Genomic DNA, 22,339 nt, shown 5'->3' on the forward strand with positions numbered 1-22,339 from the left:
GTAAATTTGAAATGGATCAAAGACCTGAATGTAAGTCATGAAACCATAAAACTCTTAGAAAAAACATAGGCAAAAATCTCTTGGATGTGAACATTAGCGACTTCTTCATGAACGTATCTCCCCGGGCAAGGAAAACAAAAGCAAAAATGAACAAGTGGGACTATATCAAGCTGAAAAGCTTCTGTACAGCAAAGGACACCATCAATAGAACAAAAAGATACCCTACAGTATGGGAGAATATTTTCATAAATTACAGATCTGATGAAGGCTTAACATCCAAAATATATAAAGAGCTCACACACCTCAACAAACAAAAAGCAAATAATCCAATTAAAAAATGGGTAGAGGAGCTGAACAGACAGTTCTCCAAAGAAGATATTCAGATGGCCAACAGACACATGAAATACGCTCCACATCGCTAGTTATCAGAGAAATGCAAATTAAAACCACAATGAGCTATCACCTCACACCAGTAAGGATGGTCACCATCCAAAAGACAAACAAAAGACAAAGAACAACAAATATTGGCGAGGTTGCGGAGAAAGGGGAACCCTCCTACACTGTTGGTGGGAATGTAAATTAGTTCAACCATTGTGAAAAGCAGTATGGGGTTCCTCAAAATGCTCAAAATAGACTTACCATTTTGACCCAGGAATTCTACTTCTAGGAATTTACTCTAAGGATGCAGCACTCCAATTTGAAAAAGACAGATGCGCCCCTATGTTTATCGCATCACTATTTACAATAGCCAAGAAATGGAAGCAACCTAAGTGTCCATCAGTAGATGAATGGATAAAGAAGATGTGGTACATATACACAATGGAATATTATTCAGTCATAAGAAGAAAACAAATCCTACCATTTCCAACAACATGGATGGAGCTAGAGAGTATTATGCTCAGTGAAATAAGCCAAGCGGAAGCGGAGAAAAACAAATACCAAATGATTTCACTCATCTGTTGAGTATAGGAACGAAAGAAAAACTGAAGGAACAAAACAGCAGCAGAATCACAGAACCCAAGAATGGACTAACAGTTACCAAAGGGAAAGAGACTGGGGAGAATGGGAGGGTAGGGAGGGATAAGGGTGGGGAATAAGAAAGGGGGTATTATGATTAGCATGTACAATGTGGGGGGTGGGGTAAAGGGGAGGGCTTTGCAACACAGAGAAGAGAAGTAGTGATTCTTACTATGCTGATGGGCAGTGACTGTAATGGGGTTTGTGGGGGGGACTTGGGGTAGGGAAGAGCCTAGTAAACATAATGTTCTTCAAAAAAATTTTAAAAAAGTAAAAAAATAAAAGACAAGTGATCACAAGTATTGGCAAGGGTGTGGAAAAAAGTGTACCCTAGTGCACTGTTGGTGAGAATGTAAGTTGGTATGTCCACTATGGAAAGCAGTATGGAGGTTCCTCAAAAAATTAAAAATAGAACTACCATATGATCCAGCAATCCCACTTGTGGGTTTACATCCAAAGGAAATGAAATCAGTATTTTGAAGAGGTATTACTACTCCCATGTTCACTGCAGCATTTTTCATGTAACCAACACATGGAAGCAACCTAAGTATCTACCAACATATGAATGGACAAAGACAATATGGCATATAGTTTTATACACACACACACACACACACAATGAAATATTATTCAGCCTTAAGAAAGAAATCCAGCCACTTGTGACAATGTGGATGAACTTAGAGTACACTTTGGTAAGTCAGATAAGTCAAACACAGAAAGAGAAATATTGTATGATCTCACTTAAATGCAGAATCTAAAAGAAAAGTTGAACTCAGAGAAACAGGGTAGAATGATAGTTGTCAGCAGCTGAGGGATAAGAGAAATGGAGACATGTTGGTAACATGGTACAAAATTTCAGCTGTAAGATGAAAAGGTTCTAGATGTCTAATGTAGAGAGTGGTAACTACAGCTAATAATGATGTATGGTATCCTTGAAATTTTCAAGAGAGTAGATCTTAAATGTTCTCACCACATGTACACAAATAGTACCTATGTGAGGTGATTGATAAGTTAATTAGCTTGATTGTAGAAATCACTACATAAGATATACTTACTACATCTTAAATGCATAAAATTTGTCAATCATACCTCAATAAAGCTGGAAAAAATCCTGATTTAATTCCAATAAATACAGAAACTGCTCTGATAAGCTCCATTTTCCTTCTTCCTTTGTACTATCATAATATTATATTTATATTTTATAACACAAAATATAGTATTAAAATTGTTTTATGCAATCATATAGCTTAAAGAAGAGGAAAGAGGAAATATATCTATATTTGTATAGCCTTTTATATTTACCTACATATTTACCACTTCTTCTGGTAATGATATCATTTCTTTCAGCCTGAAAGAGTATAATTTTTGCTTGTAAGCCAGGCCAGCTAGCAAGAAATATTCTTACTTTTCCTTTCTTTTTTTAATTGAAATAGAATTGATATTTCAAAATAATTGGATTATTTTGAGAAAGTATTTATTCACCTTCATTTTAGAGGATTGTTTACCTTATCTAGAAATCTTGGTTAACAGTTTATTTTTTTCTTTCAACACTTTGAATATGTCATTCCATTGTCTTTGGCCTCTAGTATTTCTGGTGAGAAGTTAGCTGCTAATCATATTATGTTCCCCTGCACAGGATGAGTTGTCTTTTTCTGTCTCCATTCAAGACTTTCCCATTTGTGATTCTATTTCAGTAGTTTGACTCTAATGTTTTGGGGTATTGATACTTTTGGGTTTATTTGTTTGGGGGTTGTTGAGCTTCATCATATTTGTGAAGTATTTGATCATTATTTTTTTCTAATTAAAGTATCATTGATATACAATCTTATGATGGTTTCAAATACACAACACAGTGGCTCAACATTAACCATATTATCAAGTCCTCACCCCCTCCAGTGCCTGACCATTATTTCTTCAAATAATTTTTCCCTCCCATCTTTTTTTCTTTTCCTTTCTGTGACTCTCATAACACCTACATTGATATACTCAATGTCTACCTACAGGTCTCTGAGTCTGATCATCTTTTTTTTCAATTCCTTTTAGCTCTCTGTTCTTGAGATTGAACAATTTCTATTTACCTTCAAGTTTAGTGATTCTTTCTTCTGCTACCTGAAATCTGCTCTCGAGCCTTCTTTAGTGACTTTTTCATTTCGATTATGGTACTTTTCAATTTGAGATTTTTCATTTGGTTATTTTTTATAATATGTTATCACTGTTGATGTTCTCTACTTGTCACTGTTATCATACTTCCCTTTAATTATTTAAACATGGTTTTCTTTAGTTCTTCAAGGTATTTATAATTGGAGCTTTGAAGTCTCCATCTGCTAAGTCTAACATCTGGACCAACCCAGAGACACTTTGTATTGCCTGCTTTCTCCCTTTGAGTCTGGTTCACAGTTTCCTGTTTCTTTGAATGTGTCATAATTTTTTCTAGAAAATTCAACATTTTTATTAATATATTGAAGGAGCTTCAGATTCTGATTTCCTTCACACTCACAGAGTTGTTATCAAAGTTTTAGTAACTGATTTATATCCATGTAATGTTTTCCCCACAGTGGATGATTGCTGATATCCCTCCCTTCTCCGTTTAAAAAAAAATAATAATGCCTAGCTTCCTAGAAGTCAGTGCGGCTTAAGGCTTACTTATCATTAGGCAATGATTTGCCAGCAGTTGTGCTCAAAAACTTCAAGTCAGTAATCTTTTCAACCTTGGTCGCTGGATTTGTATGTGTGTTATGGAATATACTCGAAGTTCAGGCAGTTGTTAAGTCATTCTATAGCAGATAAGTGGAGAACTTATTCAACTCCTTTATGGTTACCACCTTTCTCATATATTCCTGATTGAAATCAAATTTCTGGCTAGTCTCCCAGTCAATTATTTGCCCAAACCAAGTGAGCAACTTTGGACCAGCTGAGTTGCTTATTGGCTCATTTGTTTGCCATCTAGTTCTCTACTGTTAATTTGTGCTTCTGGGTATGGGATTTTACATGTTTGGCTCCAAATAAGTCCACTTCTCTGGCAGTAATGCTGCTGGTTTTCATGTATCACACTACCCTGATAAAACCACTCTCTAGCAGTAATGCTGCTGGTTTTCATGTATCACACTACCCTGATATAACACCATGCTGACCAGGCTGGAGGTAGGGGGTGGGGGCATCCCTAGGTGAAAACACCACAGACATCTACTGTTCTTATGCAAAGTTCAATGATTTTCCATACATAATCACTTTTCAATTAGGTGTATGTCTTTTGTTTATTTCCAGAGCCATACAATATTTTGTCCAGTTTTATTGTTTTTTGGATATTTGGATAGGAGATTTGTCAAGCTACTCACTTCATTATCTCAGAGGTCCTGTTCCCAAAGACTTACTTCTAAGCCCTACGCATGTGACGGCACATGGCTAGCCAACTTATTTACATTACCTCTAACCCTTATGGCAGACTTACAAGATATTTATTAGTATTTTTATTTTTCTAATGAGTAAAATGAGGCTCACATAATTTAAGTAATTCCCCAAACAAAAAAGGCAACAAACAAACAAACAAACACAAAAGCACCATGCTATTTACTTCCAAAGGTAATAAACACAAGTGGGAACATAGGCAATTATTGCCCAGCATTTAGTTAGTAGGTTTATTTAATTGTCCAGCCTCAATTTCAATTACTCCCAGTTTCTACTTTGCAGTGGATAGGTTAATTGGCAAGAAAATACCAAATAAATCAGCAGGAGAGACAATCTATTTTTGTCATGGATAGCCTGCTCTTTAAAAATATCATGACTTTGGTTCATAAAGGTAGAGCTGAGTTCCTAAAAAAATTCAGGGCCCCTCATGAAACATATTCTTCACTGAGAAACTTCACATCCACAAAAACGTAGTCTAGCAACAAAAGATGACTGAAAAAGAGCTCTAATCTTAACTCACATTTCTTGGTCAGTAAAAGGCACCAATTCATTAAGACAGAGAACAATCCAGAAATTTCATTTGTTCTTATTTCTTTTATATCCATCAACTGCTTCAGAATCTTTCAAGTTCTGAAACTGTACAAACGTATTCACCTTGAAGGATTCTCTTGTCTTACTTTGTAGATCAACTTTGCCTCCCCTGGTACTACCTCTATCTTCTCTAGGCTTCTTTCTTATTAGCCACATTTCACATCATTAAAAATACACAAATATATCATCAAAGATAGTACTATCCTTATAAAATTAATATAGTGTCATATTGTATTGGCAGAAGCAAAAATCTGAGATCAGGTTTAAGTCTCTTTAATTGGCTAAGGAAGAATACAGGTAGTGGAGAATACTCACTTGTCATTTTGTCTTGTCCTTGTTATCCTTATTAGCTGTTCTGTTCACACAGATAAATATAATAATGGAAAAGGCACAGATTTAGAATCAGAGTCACTTACTTTTACCTCTTTTTCGTTCCATAACTTTGATCAGCCTTGGCAAATATCTTAGTTTCTTTGAGCTGCAATTTGGTGATTTATAACCTGGACATAAGAATACTGCCATCCATTTCCTACCATCTCACAGATTCAGGTGAGAGGATAGACATGAAAGATCTTTACACTTGGGTTGTGAGGATTAAGCAGACAAACATTTGTAAAACTCTTAACAAAGACCCATTTCAGAGAATAAACTCATAAAACTTAGTGCCGCTGATATTAATTCTTGTAACTTCCAAGTTTCTAGCTTGATCAGCTGAATAGATTTGATACCACTCACAGTAGATTTTGTGGTGCAATAGAACATATTCAGTATTAGACATACTGATTTTGAGGTAGCTTCCAGACACAGAAGAGGAAATGCGCCATTGGAAACTAGATGCATAGGTAAAATCTTTTAGGCTATATATTGGGCTGAGTATTAGATTTAGGACCCAAAATTAAATAGTTGATTGTGGCAAAGACTACTTATCTGCATTCCTTAAGACCCACTCTTGCCTTTCTTTCTCTGACAGGAGCCCACTGTTTAGCTGCCCACCTCAGAGACTCTATCTCACGGCAGCTTTGCATGGTCCTGAGAATCAATTCTCACCAATGAGATGTAAACAAAAGTTCTGTGTGGACCTTCCATGCAGTCTCTTAAAAGGATAGAGGCATTCAAATTTTCTCACCTTCCAAGTTTCACAGCCTGAAAAGATGTGACAGCTGGAAAGCTAAAAGTCACGTTCTATTATGACAGTTAAGGCCACAATAAGGATGGCAGATGTCTAAGATGGAAGGAATCTGGGTTTTTGATGTCCCAGAGCAATACCAGTCTACCTAGTTGCAGATTCCTTTTACATGACACATGGATAGACTTCTACCTTTTTTCATCTCTATGTTTCTATTTGTTTACCTCTCTGGACTTGATTCTAATTGATACAGTGAGAGCTAACACCTGTGACTATGGGCACCAACCAAGGAAAGTGCACAGAACAAGATAAGGATAGAGTTGAGGAAAGGTCCCTCAGAAACATCAGGACTTATGGGGTGGGTGAAAGAGGAGTGCCATCAAAAGAAAGATAAATCATGTAGAAAGGTAAGAATAAAATCAGATGAAATTAGTGACATGGAACACAAGGTAGGACAAAGTGCTACACGGAAAGTGTTCAGGTAATGTCAAGGGGCCTACAGCAGGACTGAGATGTGTCCAGTGGATGTAACTATAGCAGATCATTGATAGCCTTGGCAAAGTTGGTATCACAGTAGTGGTAGGGGCCGAGAGCAGAAAAAGACATGAGATAAAAGACAACATGTGAGTTTAAGTATTAGTGACTATGAAGAGAAGGATTCAAATGAGAATAATAACCAGGGAGAGGAGGTAAAAAGACCTTTCTCAACTTTGGCTGAATATCCCATGTATGTGGGGGTTATTCCCGTTATCAGTGTGGAATATGATGGAGGAAGTTCACTTTTTGAATCCGGAGAGAGAGACAGAGCATTTTAAGGGGCCATTTAGAATTCCTTCCAGAAGCAGTGGCATTCTTTATCCTCTATCTGCAGTGGTGGAGTGGTCCAAGGTTGCATGCAGACCCAGGCTGTGATTTGGGCTATATAGTTCCTGGAGCTGAGTCTCTTCCTTGGTTTCTGTCCAATTTTGAGCTGGAATTCTAGCCTTGTTTGGGAATGGGAGCACGTGTTTATTCTTCTCATAAAGTTGATTTCTGCTTGTATTAAGCAGACCTGGATTCTGTTATTCAAGGCTTAGAACCCTGACGAGTACAGTGGAACATATTATGAAAGCAGTATTTGTAATTTATTTTTTAATCTGGGAGCCAAAAACATTTACTTGGTCAGGTGTAGGAAGCCAGCAGAAATAGGGTAAAGATATACTTATGCTTGTGTGCATTTGGGGGAAACAGAAAATAATTAATTGGGGCCAGTTTCCTGTGAAATAAGAGATAAGGCCTTCTGCTGAAAATGAGGAGATAGTTATACATTCACCATTAAAATAGTAAGTGAAAAATTATTAGATTAGCAGCTCACACACATATGGTGTTTTCCGTTTTAGAAAGGGTTTTTAAAAACATATTTATCATGGTAGAGAAAAATATTTTAATTCAAATTAACCTATGTGGGAAAAATCATATTTGATAACTTTCAATTTATATTAATGGCCAAGCTATGTCAGAATTAGTAAAATAGAAGAGATTTGTTAAAGGGATCATGAGAATAGAGTAGCATACTTATTATTCAAGGCATCCTTTAATTATATCAAACCCAAGGAAGGAATCAATAAAGCGATCAACACCTTTTTATCTCAGGACTTTGGGTTTTCCTTTGTGCAAAAAGATGGCCCAGTGACCCGTGGATATTGTGCTCCTTCTTAGCAGTACGATGGTTTATAATTCTAACATAAGAGTGCTTTGGAAGTGATGGCTTGTAATATGAAATATGTTTCACAAGACAGGCTTTGAAGGTAGATGATTCAAGTTTCTTCAGCAACAATGAAAATGAAAAGAATGCAAAATGCCATTTGGCCTGTTTTAAAAATGGTAGGGTCCAGATGTAGCTGCTGTCAAGTCAGATGGATGATGAGAGACAGATTTTAGACAGCAATAACCTTAAAGGGAGAGTGCATTTATAGGACCCCAAGTGAGGAGTGTTACTGGGCATGCTTTGCTCTGTGCTTATTTCTCATGTTACAGGCTCTCCAGCTAGCTCTGTATTCACCATTTGCATCTCATACTCTAAATATGCTTGTAGAAATCCTCTCTTTGACCAGTGTCCCAAATATATATACAGGGGATATTTCTAATCTGCAATTAGTTGGTGAGAACTTTGAGCTTACTTTCATGTATGTTGTGATGGATATATTCTCCTGATCTACCTCCAGTATTCTGTCTGCCAACCCTTCTGATTTATGTACATTAAGGATGGCACTCGGTGGCCCCAGAGAGACCACATACATTACCTCATTTAATTAGTTACCCCAAGTACTCATCTGCCACAGTGGCTTTTTAACATCTGAAGCCATCTATGCAACCAGCACTTTTTGGCTAATATGTACTCTGGAGCTCTGTTTTATTTACCAGTTAGTAAATAAATGCTGTGAGATAGGGATCTCACTGACAGGAAGTTACCACGGATTGCTACCATCTCTCTGAAGAAAAAAATGGCTCAGTGTCTCAGCCTAGTCTTCCTCCTGATGTTCAGACTTATGCATCCAAATGCATGTTTTCTAACCATTTTGTTTTAGATGTTCCACAGGCTCCTCAAACCTATCATATCGAAGTGGAACTCTATGCCTGATTTACTTTCCTCTTTCCATATGGGTACCCCACGCCTTGGATTCCTATTCTAGCTAATAGAATTCCATTCAGCCAGTTTCTCAAGCCAGAAATCTGGGGAAGAGTTCACCCTAGAATCCTCCCTACATCCCCTTATCACCTCATTTTATCAATTACCAGGTAATTTTACTTTCATCTATTAAGTATCTTGTCACATCATTACAAGTTTATTCTGCTTAGCTAGTCATCATCCCCAACCTGAAATATTACTACTTGACTTGAGTCACCCTGCTGCCAGTCTCAACGTTTTCATTTTACCCTGAGCTCTACTATCAGAGGGGCCTATGTCATTCCAAATCTCAACAATTTAATAATCTTCCAATGCCATTAGTTCCTACTCTAGAAAAAAAGCTTTCTGAGATACAAAATCTTTCATGATCTGGTCCATCTTGACTGTTCTATTTATTGACACCAATCCATACTTTGTCTTTAGACATAAAAGGGAAATCTCTTATTAAATTTGATTAAAACGAGTAGATAGTTTTGGGGAAAATATTGTTAAATTGGAAGGATTATATAAAGTCATTTATATATAAACACTTGCATTTCACTTGGAATGTATAAAAATGGTCATTAATTCATCACTCATTTGGTATGGGGTACAAGACTTAGAGTAAGGGTCTACTCACTAAAGGTCAGTATATTCTTTCTTGCATAAAACACTCCTACATTACATCATCTATAGCTTTAATTTTGGTTTCTTTAGAGTAAGATTAAGAGACATTAGAAAGAATCTAAATATGCAAAATCCTTCTGGATGATGTGGTTTCTACCCTATGCCCCCAATCTTAAATAGTTGCCTCACTTTTTATCTAATCGAAGAAACATTTTTTTCTAATCCCCTTTACCAAGTTTTCCAAAGCATTCTATTTTCATAGAGACCACAATTATTTGCCTTTGTGTTCCTTTTTTTTATCAGTTTACATAATATTTAAATAAGAAAACTATACAAGCAAGAATAACTGCATAAACTAGGAACAACACCCAATTGACTCTTGGAAATGGTAGTCTCAAATGTTGAGACGTAAGGCATGTGGTTCCAGGATGATGACTTGAAACACTTTCAAAAACCTCCCAAAGTTACTAATAATATCCAGCATTCAGTGTGGAATAGGAATCGGGCAGTTGGTTTTAGACATATAATTATCCCAAGCTCTTCATTTTATGGGTAAATTAAGTGGAGATTTAAAAGAGCTTCTTTATATTGAACTACATGTAGCCCTTCAATGCAGCCAGTTCTTTCTTGTTTCATTGATTTTGCTCATGTCACTCACTTTTCCCCTCATATCCATTCATTCTTCATTTGAGACCCGCCATCTTTCAAGACCCACCCCAGAAATCATCCTCCCTAATAAACTCGAATTCCTTCTTCCCCAGCTCCATAAAAGTTCATGGAAGGCCATGAATAGAGCACATTCACTGGTGTATCTACAGAGAGTAATACTGTCAGTACCAGCCAATGTGACAGCATGTTTGGCTCCAGCTAGTCCATTTCACTAGATTTTGCCAAGTTTCAAAGAATAAAATATAACATAAAAAGATTAACTATCAAGCTAATTTTTTCATAGTCATTTGATGAAGAATTATGAATGTCCTTGAAAGCTTTTCAAGAGTCATCAGAGAACAGATGGGAAGAGACCAGCTTTTCCATAGACACCTGTGGCTAATACCTGTATGATCTTCTCTGATCAATCTAAAAATAGTCCTTCGGTGAAACGGATTGCAACTAAAACATCTTGTGGTTATAGGTTGGGTGAAGATAAACTATCCACTTTCAGGGCTAATTCCTACTTAATTCACCTCGAATTTATTGGTTGTGATACAGTAAGCCTCAGATCAACAAACAAATGCATAGAAGGTCTGAATCAAAGAGCTTCCTTTTGGGTATAAATAGTTATGGAAATTGAAGTCATTTGTCTAAGAGCACTATATTCTAGAGAACACCTAAAATATGAATTATGAACCCAACTTCCATTTTTTTAAGATTAGAATTGATCAAGTCCCATTTCCAGAAATAAAAATGTATCCATGGAAATGTGATAATGTTAAAAAAAACATTTAAAAAATGGTTCTGGATCTGTAGGTCTATTTTTAACATATGTAACAATGTCAGTGTAAAGATTTAAATGCCTGTTTTAATCTGAATGTGAATAACAATTCTTACTATGTAAATTGAGAAAATATTTTTTGGTCATCTACAACGTACTAGATTTTTTGCTAAGTACTGTGGGTTATAGAGGTGAGAATAAGATAATTGCCTTGCCCTCAGAAACCTTTCAGTCTTGCTGGGGAAATGAAAACATATGTGGGTATGATACATGATAGAGATGTAACATGTTATGGGAATGCTATAAGCAGAAACAAGAAGAACTTGAGAGAACAGACTGTTTCTGCTTGAGATGAGCAGGTAATACTGAGGAAATAGTACCTAAGGCTGGGTTTTGGAGGATGGGTAGGGTTTTGAGAAAAAAATAAGGGAAAGGAAATTCAACCTTAAAAAGTAAGTGGCTTTTGCAAAAGCTGAAGGACAGAAAAGTTTAGGTTAGTTTATGCTTGAGACACAAGCTGAAATAGTGAATATGATGGATGACATGGTTGGAAAGATAAGTCAGAACAGATTCTATGTCCTACTCCCTTGTTACTAGGGATGCCAGTTTGGTAAGTGAGAGGCTGGTGGGCAGAAACAAAGTATATCCTAGAAAGTACTAAAGTTCAAAGCTAAGTAATGCAAAATCAGATCTACAGTAAGGATGCTAGAGTTAGACTATTTGGGTTCACATCCTGGTTTAAATACTTGCTAGCTATGTGGTCTTGGGCAAAAAACTTTAGCAATAAAATGTCTGTAGAAATAGAAATAAGAATAGAATTGTTATAAAGATCACATGAGCTATATAAAGTCACTGGAACTGCACTGGGCAATATTAAGTGCTGTCACCACCATCATTATATATGTCTATATGAAATATTATAAAGTCAAATGTCCATGGAAAAGCAATTAATATAAAGGATTGAGGTGAGATAGGTATGGGCAAATGAAGAGAAAGCTTGCATGCCCAAACCAGGGCTTCTCAAACTTTAATGTGCACATGAATCAGCTGGGAATCTTGTTAAAAAGCTGATTATGATTTATTAGATTCTGCATTCTTAGCAACTCCCAGGTGATGTCTGCGCTCTGGTCCAGAGACCACACTTTGAGAAGCAAGAGTCTGAAACATCTGTTACTCAGCTGCAGCTGACAGTGCCTTGAAAGAATGTGGGAATGAGCACCTATTAGCCAGATCTAAGTTTTTCAGAAGGAGACAGAAATCCATATTTTTTTTAAAAGATGAAACCTATCAATTTTTAGATGTTAGCAGTTATTTCATAACAGTGCTTATGTAAAAACATCACATGCTTTCCAATCTGAATTCAGCCTGTGGGCACTCAAGTCTGCAAACTCCCAGCTGAATGAAGAAAGACTCAGAAGCAAAACCGGAGGTGAGAAACCAAGGAAGTTCAAGTATGGAGCAAGAAGACTGCAGTGAGGGCTAGAGAGATCCTGGGGGCAGAGTGCAGCTGCGTGAGAAGGCTTTTAGCAGTGGTTTGCATGGATATATTGGGTACGCATAAAAGATGGCCTACACCTTGAAGTGACTATTGAAGCATAGTACATTTTTTGGTTTTCATTTTATAAGAAACAAGAGGCTATACTGAAGGCTACTTTGTTAGGGGAGTGTGAATTAGTGAGAAGCCAAAACTAAAGAAGCCTTAAGAGAAAATGGTTGTCTCACAAAGAGTGAAGAGAGTAATAATGGAGTTTTTCAAGAAGAGGTCCTACTAGGCCTACTTTAATGAATTAGATAAGGCTCATTTCTAATTAACAGCATCAATTTGCATGCAAACAATGAGCTACGGTCTTTAAAAAACAATTTCTTCCCTTAAGTTCATTTAGGAATGCCTTCCATTATCTTATTTACACCATTAATTTGCTTGGCAAACTAGCATAGATTATATACAGGTAAACTTTGGTTCAAAAATTCAGAAGTAGAGGCATTGGAATGAATAAGAAGTTACTGATTTTATATGAAGCCTTACACAGTAAGGGCTTTTAAATATGCCCAGCCTTACTTTGAACTTTGATGTATTTTGAAAGAGATGTCCTTGCGAAAGTAACGTGAAAACATGTTTTCCTCTAGGACTGGTTGCCAGGAAGGTGCCAGCCCTTCTTTGAGAAGCAGTCACTGCCCAGATCTTGGTTTCTGTATACCATTTCCTACTAAAAGAAACCAGAGACCCTTGGAGAAAAGGTTGATTCTGATCCTGGGGCAGGGAAAGTACGAGATGAGCCTGGGATATTTAAACCAGAAGTGTGAACATGCTCTCTCTCACTGGTTAAATTTGGTAAAGGTAAAATAATCTGATAAATAAGAAAAGTAACTACAATTCACTGTAAAGTATTAAATAAAAAATAATCCATAAGTCCATATTGACAGAAAAGAGAACTAAGGAAAGTTTGTATCTCTTTCTCTTCTTTTTCTTTCTTTCTTTTTTTTCCAGTAGAAGAAATTAGCTTGCAGGATAATGTGAAAATTGGGAAAATCACCATTTTGCAACACCAACATAATAATTGAGTTAGGGAAGGATCACTGACAGATATTTAAGGCACTAGAAAACTTACTATCATAAAAGAAAAATGTTACTTTACAATTCAAGATCTGATGGTCACCATCTTACCAAGTGATCAAACTTAGCAGCGTTTAGAGTGGGAATACCTCATACCATGCATCTCCTGATGTGATAAGAAGCACATAGCATCTTATATGAAGTGTTCTTGCCAAAAATATTTGACTTGCATCTTTTCAGGTCTCATCTAGTTCAACTTGCAGTTTACAAGAGATACAGAGCATATAGAACAAGTTAAATAACACCATGAAGAAAAAAAGTCAGACTAATCCAGAATGGTGGGTTTTTTTTTTTTTTGAGAATATTGTACAGAATTCTTTCAAATATCAGTATTAGTAAAAAGAAAGTGAAAGTTGGAGAGGTGTTTCAGACTTAAAGAGACTGAAGGAACATAATAGCTGAAGGGGATCAGAATATGTCATCCCCAAATATGCCACTTTGGCATAAAGGTTGATTTAAGCTGAAGGTAAATGAGAAACAGCAGACATAAGAAAAGCTGTCTACCTTCCCTGCTTCTGCCTAAAGGTAGGGTATACATTTCCCTTTGTGAAGGCATCCTCCCCACTTTTCTGTACTAGGAATAAGAGACTTTTATCATGGGAGATGGTACCAACTTCAATCTGCATAAAGATATTACTGAAATATCCCTTATCTTCCATTAGTTTCCCCTAAATTTACTTTCCTGAAATCTATCATGCCTAGAAAGCCTAAACCCCTTTTCCTTTGTCTTCACATCCTTATAATTTATCACACTCTCTTAAAATGGTATATAAGCTTCTAGTCCTACCACTTCTTTGGGATTTTCACTTTTTTCTATGAAGCCTTATGTGCCACCTAAAAATATTAATGTCAAATAAAATTTGTATGTTTTTCTCCTATTAATGTCTTTCATAAGTTTAATTTGCAGATTCCACACACTAAACCTAAGAGTGTGGAGGAAAGAGATTTTTCCTCCTCTACAAAAACAAATGCAATGCGTGAAACATGACGGCATATTAGTACAAAAAAACACCATAAAAATATAAAATACATTTTTGCAACACTGAGGATATGGATAGGATATTGAATAATATGGTATTATTTTTAATTTTCTTGAGCATGATAAACAAGCATGATTATATAGGGCATGGTGTTATTTTATAGATAGGTGCTGAAGTATTTAGGAGTGGAGCATAAGGGTGTTTATAACGTACTTGCAAATGTTAAAACATCAAAAAGTGTGTGTGTTTGTGTATTATTCCCTAAATTAAAGAAAGGCAGACATGGGAGAGGTAGAAAGAGGGAGAAAAAACCCAAATATGGTAAAATGTTAATTGCTGAATCTAAGAATTTAGAAGGAGAGAAGAAATGAGAATGGGTATTCATTATGTTACTTTTTCAACTTTACTATATGCTTGAAAATTTTCATACAAAAAGATGGGGAAAGAAAAAATTTGTATATTTTCAGTCAGGTAACATTTAGATTAAAAATGTTATTCCCCAATATATATTAGTACAATAATTGCATTATCTGTGAAATAGGAGGAAGCAATATCACATTTGTCTAAGGGAAAGAGGAGAGAGAATCTCTTGAGAGCATGCTTTTATTGCTATGGACTATGATTCCGAGATTCTTCAATTTAGAGACTCTATTTCCCATCACCATCCTTCCCTCTTTCACTCAATTTTTTATCAACTGACATCATTGTAAGTAAAATATCCTTCCTTATGTTGTCAGCAATCCATTGCTCAAAGGGTTGCCTACCCACATTCCTTGACTGGTACATCTCCTGGAATACTCCAGACAAGGATGGTGACTATGCTATTGCAAGAACTGAAACAATACTACATGAGAGTGAGGTCTCAGCAGATAAACAACAGCTGGCTAGAAACAGTTAATGTCATTTTCTATGCCATGGACTCCTTTGGAAATCTGCTGAAGCCTGGGACCCCTTTTCAGAAAAATGTTTTTAAGTTCAGAATATATAATACATAGGACTCCTAATGAGGCCAACTGTATTGAAATAGTTATAAAGCTATTAGAACAACAAATTTGTGAAATAGAAATACTTGTGTTTATTCTGTGGATGGACCTGGGCTTTAGAATCTTCATACACAGGCTTGCTTTCTTTTAACCTATGACTTCCCTTTATGGCCAGAAGGTTTTCATTTGCATCTCCTTTGTATATAAAGACCATTTTGATGGCCAAGCTATCATTAAACTCATTACTATCATGGTTAAACCTATAGATGTTATCCAGTTGCCCTGCTACATAATTGAGGCAACAGTGAATTTTCTATCTTAAATTGCACAGCTAATTGACTATATTTTATACCTCACTTAGTTCTAACATAGACTAAGCTTAATGGATGGACACTGCTATTTGAACTTTTCTGAGAATTTTCTTTTCATATTCTGGTATCTCATGTTTTCAAAGAGAAGGGTTTAAAATGATGTAACTGTAAGACTACGAATAGTTTTTATGGACTCCTTTGCTTAAAACAGACACTTTTTCACATACATACCTGGACTAAGAAACATTAAATATTTCCAATATTTGTATTTAAAGCCTACTGCAGACTAAGAACACTGTTGTCAATTGAACAGTCACATTATTTTTCACCTGTGCAATAAACAACTGTTTCCTTTTCACTTCTGCTTCAGTTGCACCAAAAGCATGCCACTGATAAATAATAGTTTCATGGCATAGTCCTTCCACAATTATCATATTATTTTATTTATTTTTACTTTATTTGCTGCTAGATGCCTGGAAATAGTTGTGAGCATATTGGTAGAAAAGGCATTTGTATTTTATTACTTTTTTACATTTCATATAATTCAAATGCTATAAAAATCCTGAGAAACTATGCCACAAAACTGATCTCAGTGGAAATTTAAATATGCTAACATTTATTTTTAGAATATAGCATGAAGTAGACAACTTTAAAAGCTGAGTTTAAAAAAAACCTCAAGGAAGCTGATCTTTACCTTTTAAAGCACAAAAGTGCAATATTTAATGTAGGTCAAAGTGTTTAAAATGGGAGAGATATTTCTAAACAATTAGAGTCAAATCCCTAGCTGTAATTAACCTATAATTTTGGTAATATCTCAAAACAGAGTCAGCATATACCACTTTCTTATAAACTTAGGAGCTTCTAAAATTTTAGAGCTTACTTGGTAAAACAGGCATATTGTCCCATCTTCATCTGTAAGTTCTAATTTGCATTTAGAGGTCAATAACAGATACAAGACTTAAAAAATTTAGTTGAAAAAGTTTGAGAAAATACTAATATACTCTATTCAAATATTACATGAGTAAGATATTTTAAAATGAGAAACAATACTTTATGTAAAGAAAAAAAATAATCCCCCAATCAATTTAATCCACTTTATGAATTCAAGGTATTTATTTTTATAGCATGCTATTCAACTTTCCTTAATCTCACTTTTTAACATCTTTTTCTTTTAACTAGATTGAGTCAACTTCAGAAATGATTATACAGGTTTAAACCTGCTCATAGTCTAAACATATCAGTTATTTAAATAATGGGATAGTAGTGTGTTTTATAGAAGGATTTCATTTTGGAAAAAAAGTATATGACTCTCCCAAGGAAGCAGTTTAACTACAAAGTTTGGGTCTTTATTTTATGGGACCTACATACAAATGACAATATTTTCTAAAGCAAGATTTAAGATAAAAATGGTTTTAAGTAATACTATTATTTTTAACTTTATCAAGATTAGTGCATGTGTGTGTATGTGTGTATAGGTCACCTAATGCATCCATTTTGTACAGGAATATCAATGGTATTTACTTTATGAATAATGCAATGTGAGCAAAGGCGGCGAGAGGAGGTGGGCAAAGACAATGGACATAATTCCAAAACCGTTCTAATACAGCCTCATCAAAGATGTTCATCAATGAGTTGCTCTAGCTTTCTGAATATTAAAAGCCACCTATTAATGTAGATGATACGTAGGAGACAAAAGCTTGGCAATAAAACTGCATGTTCCTTGTTCCTAACAATAGTGTAATTTGGTAAACAGAGACCAGGTTCTCCCTTATGAAACAGGAAACATTAGCATCAATACCAAAATCCCATCTATAAAAATATGTATGCCTTCCAAGCACAGCAACACACATTTTGGGTTCTGTGTTTTCAATATATTCCAAGGAAAAGTTAAATGGTGACTGAATTTAGTAACAACCTTTCTGAGGCTTTGTTTTCTCCCTTCAGACCCAAGTGTCTCTTCAAGACTGCAGTAACAAAGGTAGTGGTACTAAAAGGTAAATAGTACTCCTGTGTGTTCCAGTTGCACAGCGACCTTTGTTACTGTTAAAACATCTAGCCAAAGAACAGTCTTCCCTACAAAATAGTCATTTATAATTTCCTTCTCTCATCCTCTTTAAAAAGTAATGGAGACTCAACTTGTTAAAGTTGGAATATACTGAAGGCACTCATACTTAAACAATCATGTGTGATTTTTAGAACACACTTCGAAGTTCAAAATAGTAGAAAAGCACTGCCTATTTAAGTACCAACAGCTACACAGTTTAGCATCTGAGAAAAAGAAAGAAAAAGAGGCAGCACTGCCAATGATTAACTGTTGATGGGCCCCTAAATGTTGGTGCCTTCCTGCCTGCTTACAGTCTGTCACAAAGTGCCTCTTTTAAGGACAGCTTAAAAAGCTCTGCTAAAATTTTAGAATTCCTATTTTTATCTGTCACTTACCTCTTTTTTCTTTCTGCCAGCTGTTTGCAGACCTCCTGCCACCGCAGATTCAGGCTTCCCAATTTTTCTTGTAGAAGACTGGCATCTGTTTTTGAAGACTGTTGTATTATTTCTTCCCCAGTTGCATTTAATACCCTGACAACAGCTTGCCGCTGTCCAATGCCATCCTGCAGTTCCTGTAAGATGCCAAAAAGGCAAAACAAACATGAAGCCCCATGTCCTTTTATTGGACAAAAGATAAAACAATGTGCTACCACATGTGGTTCCACTGGGAGACAAAGAAATAAAAAAGCTCCACGTGAAAGTTTCTCTATGAAACTGACATGCCTATGTCCAAAGGATACAAGGCACCTTTTATGTGTCAGTAAAAAAGCACCCTCTCAGTTCAGCTCCAGTTTTTATATTTGTAAAGCTTGTCAGCTAGAGGATGTTATAATGTCCTACAAATCAATTAGTTAGAAACCTTCTCAAGAGCAAATTCGATTTCTTGTCCCCACAAGGATGTTCCATGTTTAATAGTCTATGAAGCGTTGTAAAATTTAAACGTGGAAAAGTATTTGGATTCTTAATGACTGTCTATACGAGAGGTGAAAAAGAACAAGCATACTTCAGTCACAGTATTTAAAAAAAAAACCTCTTGAGATATTTAAACAAAAATTCATTACAATATTAGAAAGAAATTTATTTTAAATTCTGTTTCCATCAATATATTTTGCATTATAAAACCATATAAAAGAAAGTTAATTGCTTTCAGGGGTGCCCATCAAAAAATCTCTAAGGTACAGTGATAAATTTAAAACTATATCTACCAGAGCATTCTTATGAGTCATTGAAGGTGTCAAGCTTAAATATCTTCTACTTTTTATTCTGAATGAAATTTTAACAAGTGTCAGAAAAATAGTTCCACTATTACAACAAAATATGCAGAGAAGCAAAAATGCTTTTTACCACTAAATAAAAAATGGCATTCTAGCTTTTCCTTTAAAGGAAAGATAATCTAGAATGTCTAAGGCAATTAAAAGAACCCTTTACTAAATCTGAAGTTTAGAAAATGAGATAATATGAGGAATTGAGATACTTACCATATTTAAATTCAAAGGGCTCACAAATCCTTACATATTGATGGGATAAAGTCAACATGCAAAACACTTTCCTGATAGATGTGATTCTGATTATCTAATTTTCTTATGAACCCCATAACTTGACCTAATAGTAAGTACACAGGAAACCCCTTTACATGCTTGCCAAATAAATGAATGAATTCATGTCTTGAGACTGGGTCAAATCTCCCTTCAACTTTCACTCTCATTTTATACAATTCTTGAGGTTTTTTTTTTTTTTGTTTTTTTTTTGCTTTTTACTCCTTTCATGTGATACTATTTTGAATGCCAGATTTTTTAGTAGTATAACTTAGGCAGTTAAAAGACTCAATAAATCAGCAAAAATTATTGAGATGTGTTTCTATAGCACACATCTAATAGGTTCTCCAGGCATGTATAAAACTATTTCAGATAGTTGTGGGTGTGGACCATTATTCCAGGGACGCAGTACCTCGCAATGAATATAAAAAGTCTGTGTACTGAACTGTTTATAAGTATTTCTGACCATACTCTCTTAAACAAGTACATGAGATATGTTCTAGCACACATGTGATTTCATTGCAGCTAGCTGACTTTGCTCCATTACTTACATGTTACTCTTTACTACCTGTTCAGTTCACTGTTGCATGTGACAGTCATTGCTTAGTAACAGTTATACCCATTCATAACAAACTGTGTCTATATGCCTATTACACCATAAATTCATTAAGGTCAGAGACTGAGTCCTGTTCATGATTGTGTCCCTAATGCTTCATACAATATCTGGTGCATGAGTGATTTCAATAAGTATCTGTTGAACGAATGCATGAATCTGTGAATAAAGGAGGTTGGGGAGGGAGAAGGGAGGATGGGGGAAGCTCAATCTAACCATTGCCATATATCATTAGTATTAATACCACTGGGCCTCCTAGAGATTCAAATAAGAACAATTTTCTAGATTTTAGGCAGTATATAATCTAGTTGAGGAGAACAGGCACAGTTGCAAAGGATAATTTGTTACACGTTAACAGTAGGACAGGGAAAGCAAGGTGCTCAGTAAGTGATGATCAGAGGAGGGATTATCTCAGTGGAAGGATGGACAGGAGAGACCTCTGAGGGAATTTGAAATTTAAAGAATGGGTAGGCTTTAGGCACTTGGAAAGTCGGGCAGGGGGAGAGGAGAGCAGAAGGCAAGGCCTGTATGTGCAATTTCCATGCTCTGATCAGGAGTAGACATGTGGGCTCTATGTTACCTCAGGAGAGTGGGAGTTTAGGCAGAGGTGCAGCCCTGGGTGTATATTGGGGCTGGATAGAGAACACTTTGCTTTTTATTAAATTAAGGAGTTTGGAGTTCATTGGAGTTCAACAGAAAATGCCTTAAGTTTTAAGTGCAGGAGTGCCAGAGCTAGAACTGTGTTTTTGCATAATTCTGAAGTGGAGATTAGGCAAATGTTAAGTCAGGAACACAGGTAAAATAGCTAGGACAGGAGGCTGGGAGACAGTTATTAGGGCTAAAAGTAGAGTTTTGATAATGCATCAGAAATGAAAGGCTACAGGTAACATGAACTGTTAAGGAAGACTCAACAGGGTTTGTGAACTCACTGGACTATGCAATCATGAATGACTACTGAAATGGGGAAATCATTGCCTAAAACCCAGAAGTTAGGGAAACAGAGGAGAAAGATTATGACTCCAATTGGTACCTCCAGTGGTCTCCAACACCCACAACTATCTGAAATAGTTTTATACATGCCTGGAGAACCTATTAGATGTGTGCTATAGAAACACATCTCAAATTTAACATGCACAAGAATCTCCTAGAGGTCTTATTAAACTGCCAATTCTGCTTCAGTATGTCTGTGGAGGGGCTGAAATTCTCAATTCTACTTCTAACAAGCTTTAAGGGGATGTCAATACTGCTGGCCCAGGAACAACACACTGAATAGTAAGATGATACACTAAATGCCTTCTGAATCTTTGTTAAGTAATCAAAGAATTCTTGCTGCTGGTTTACAATCTATAAAACTGCTTGAGAATTTTTATCTCAGCTTCTTTGTTTTGTATTTTTGATGTTGGCCCTTCTATTTCATGGCTGATGGCTACAGTGACTTTTACAACCCAACTGTAGAATCAACAAGGATTTCATTATTTCTCTTTCCCAGATAAGAGAGGATTGAACAGCTGTGAATGAAGCAATCATTTAAAATTGTTAGATCTAAATCTCATTTATATAGAGTCCCAAATCAGGGCCTTCAGATTTTTTAATTTTGTGAAGGAAGAGCTCATTAAATAGTCTATTGAATTTATGTGAGAAGACTTTGTAATTAGGAGAAGTATTTACAGTGTATGATCTACTTGAGGAGAGTTTTCAGCAATAACGCATAAGGCTGCAAAATAATTAATGAAAAACGGAAGTAAAAATTTGTACATGGTGTTTGTTACAGTTAGTCTCTGAGCCCAAAAAGATAGAATTTTCCTTAAAAATTAAATGTGAAACCTCAACTTTATGCACTCAATGAAAACCAAACTAATTTAGTTCTATAGCTTCTAAATATTTTAAAGCAAAATTATTCACTATCAGCAAAATTTCCAAGCTTTGATATCATATTAATGTTCTGTTGTCATAAGTATCCTGATCTAGTTCTCTGGCATTTAACATCTAGCCTTAGTTTTGAACATACAGAAAATCATTAATTGAATCTACTGGATTATTCAACATAGTTAGAAAGTTTATTGTGCTTTGATTCTAACATTAAAGCATCATTCTTAATTAAGGAATGCATATCAGACTCCTCAAGGGAACTTTCAGAAAATATAAAAGTTTGGAATTCCACTGTAAGCTGACTGAATCAAAATTTCTGGAGGTAAGGGAACAAAGGTGTACAAAATAGATACACTATTACAGAAAAGGTAGGCAAGAGATATGTGGAGGTGGGCAAGTGAGCAGCGGGGGCAAGGAGGTGTGTCAAATACCAAATACTGTAGATTTACTTTTTGTAGTTTTGTTAATTACTTATTTTGAGACAGATGAATCACTGACTCAGTTTACTCACTGGTCAGGTGAAAGTATGTACTGTGAATCCTACGG

The 22,339-nt window shown here is 35.7% G+C and overlaps 1 protein-coding gene across 10 annotated transcripts in view; it reads right to left on the reverse strand.

Moving 5' to 3' along the window:
* DMD (dystrophin) overlaps nt 1–22,339 on the reverse strand; it is a 2,259,748-nt gene that overhangs the window by 811,712 nt on the left and 1,425,697 nt on the right. For all 10 annotated transcript variants that reach the window (XM_036992000.2, XM_036992004.2, XM_036992005.2 and 7 more), the window contains one exon: nt 18,173–18,348. In XM_036992000.2, coding sequence (XP_036847895.2) covers nt 18,173–18,348 — 176 coding nt within the window. The remainder of the gene's footprint in view (nt 1–18,172; nt 18,349–22,339) is intronic.

Source organism: Manis javanica, chromosome X (assembly GCF_040802235.1).
Source record: "Manis javanica isolate MJ-LG chromosome X, MJ_LKY, whole genome shotgun sequence".
NCBI classification, from domain to species: domain Eukaryota; kingdom Metazoa; phylum Chordata; class Mammalia; order Pholidota; family Manidae; genus Manis; species Manis javanica.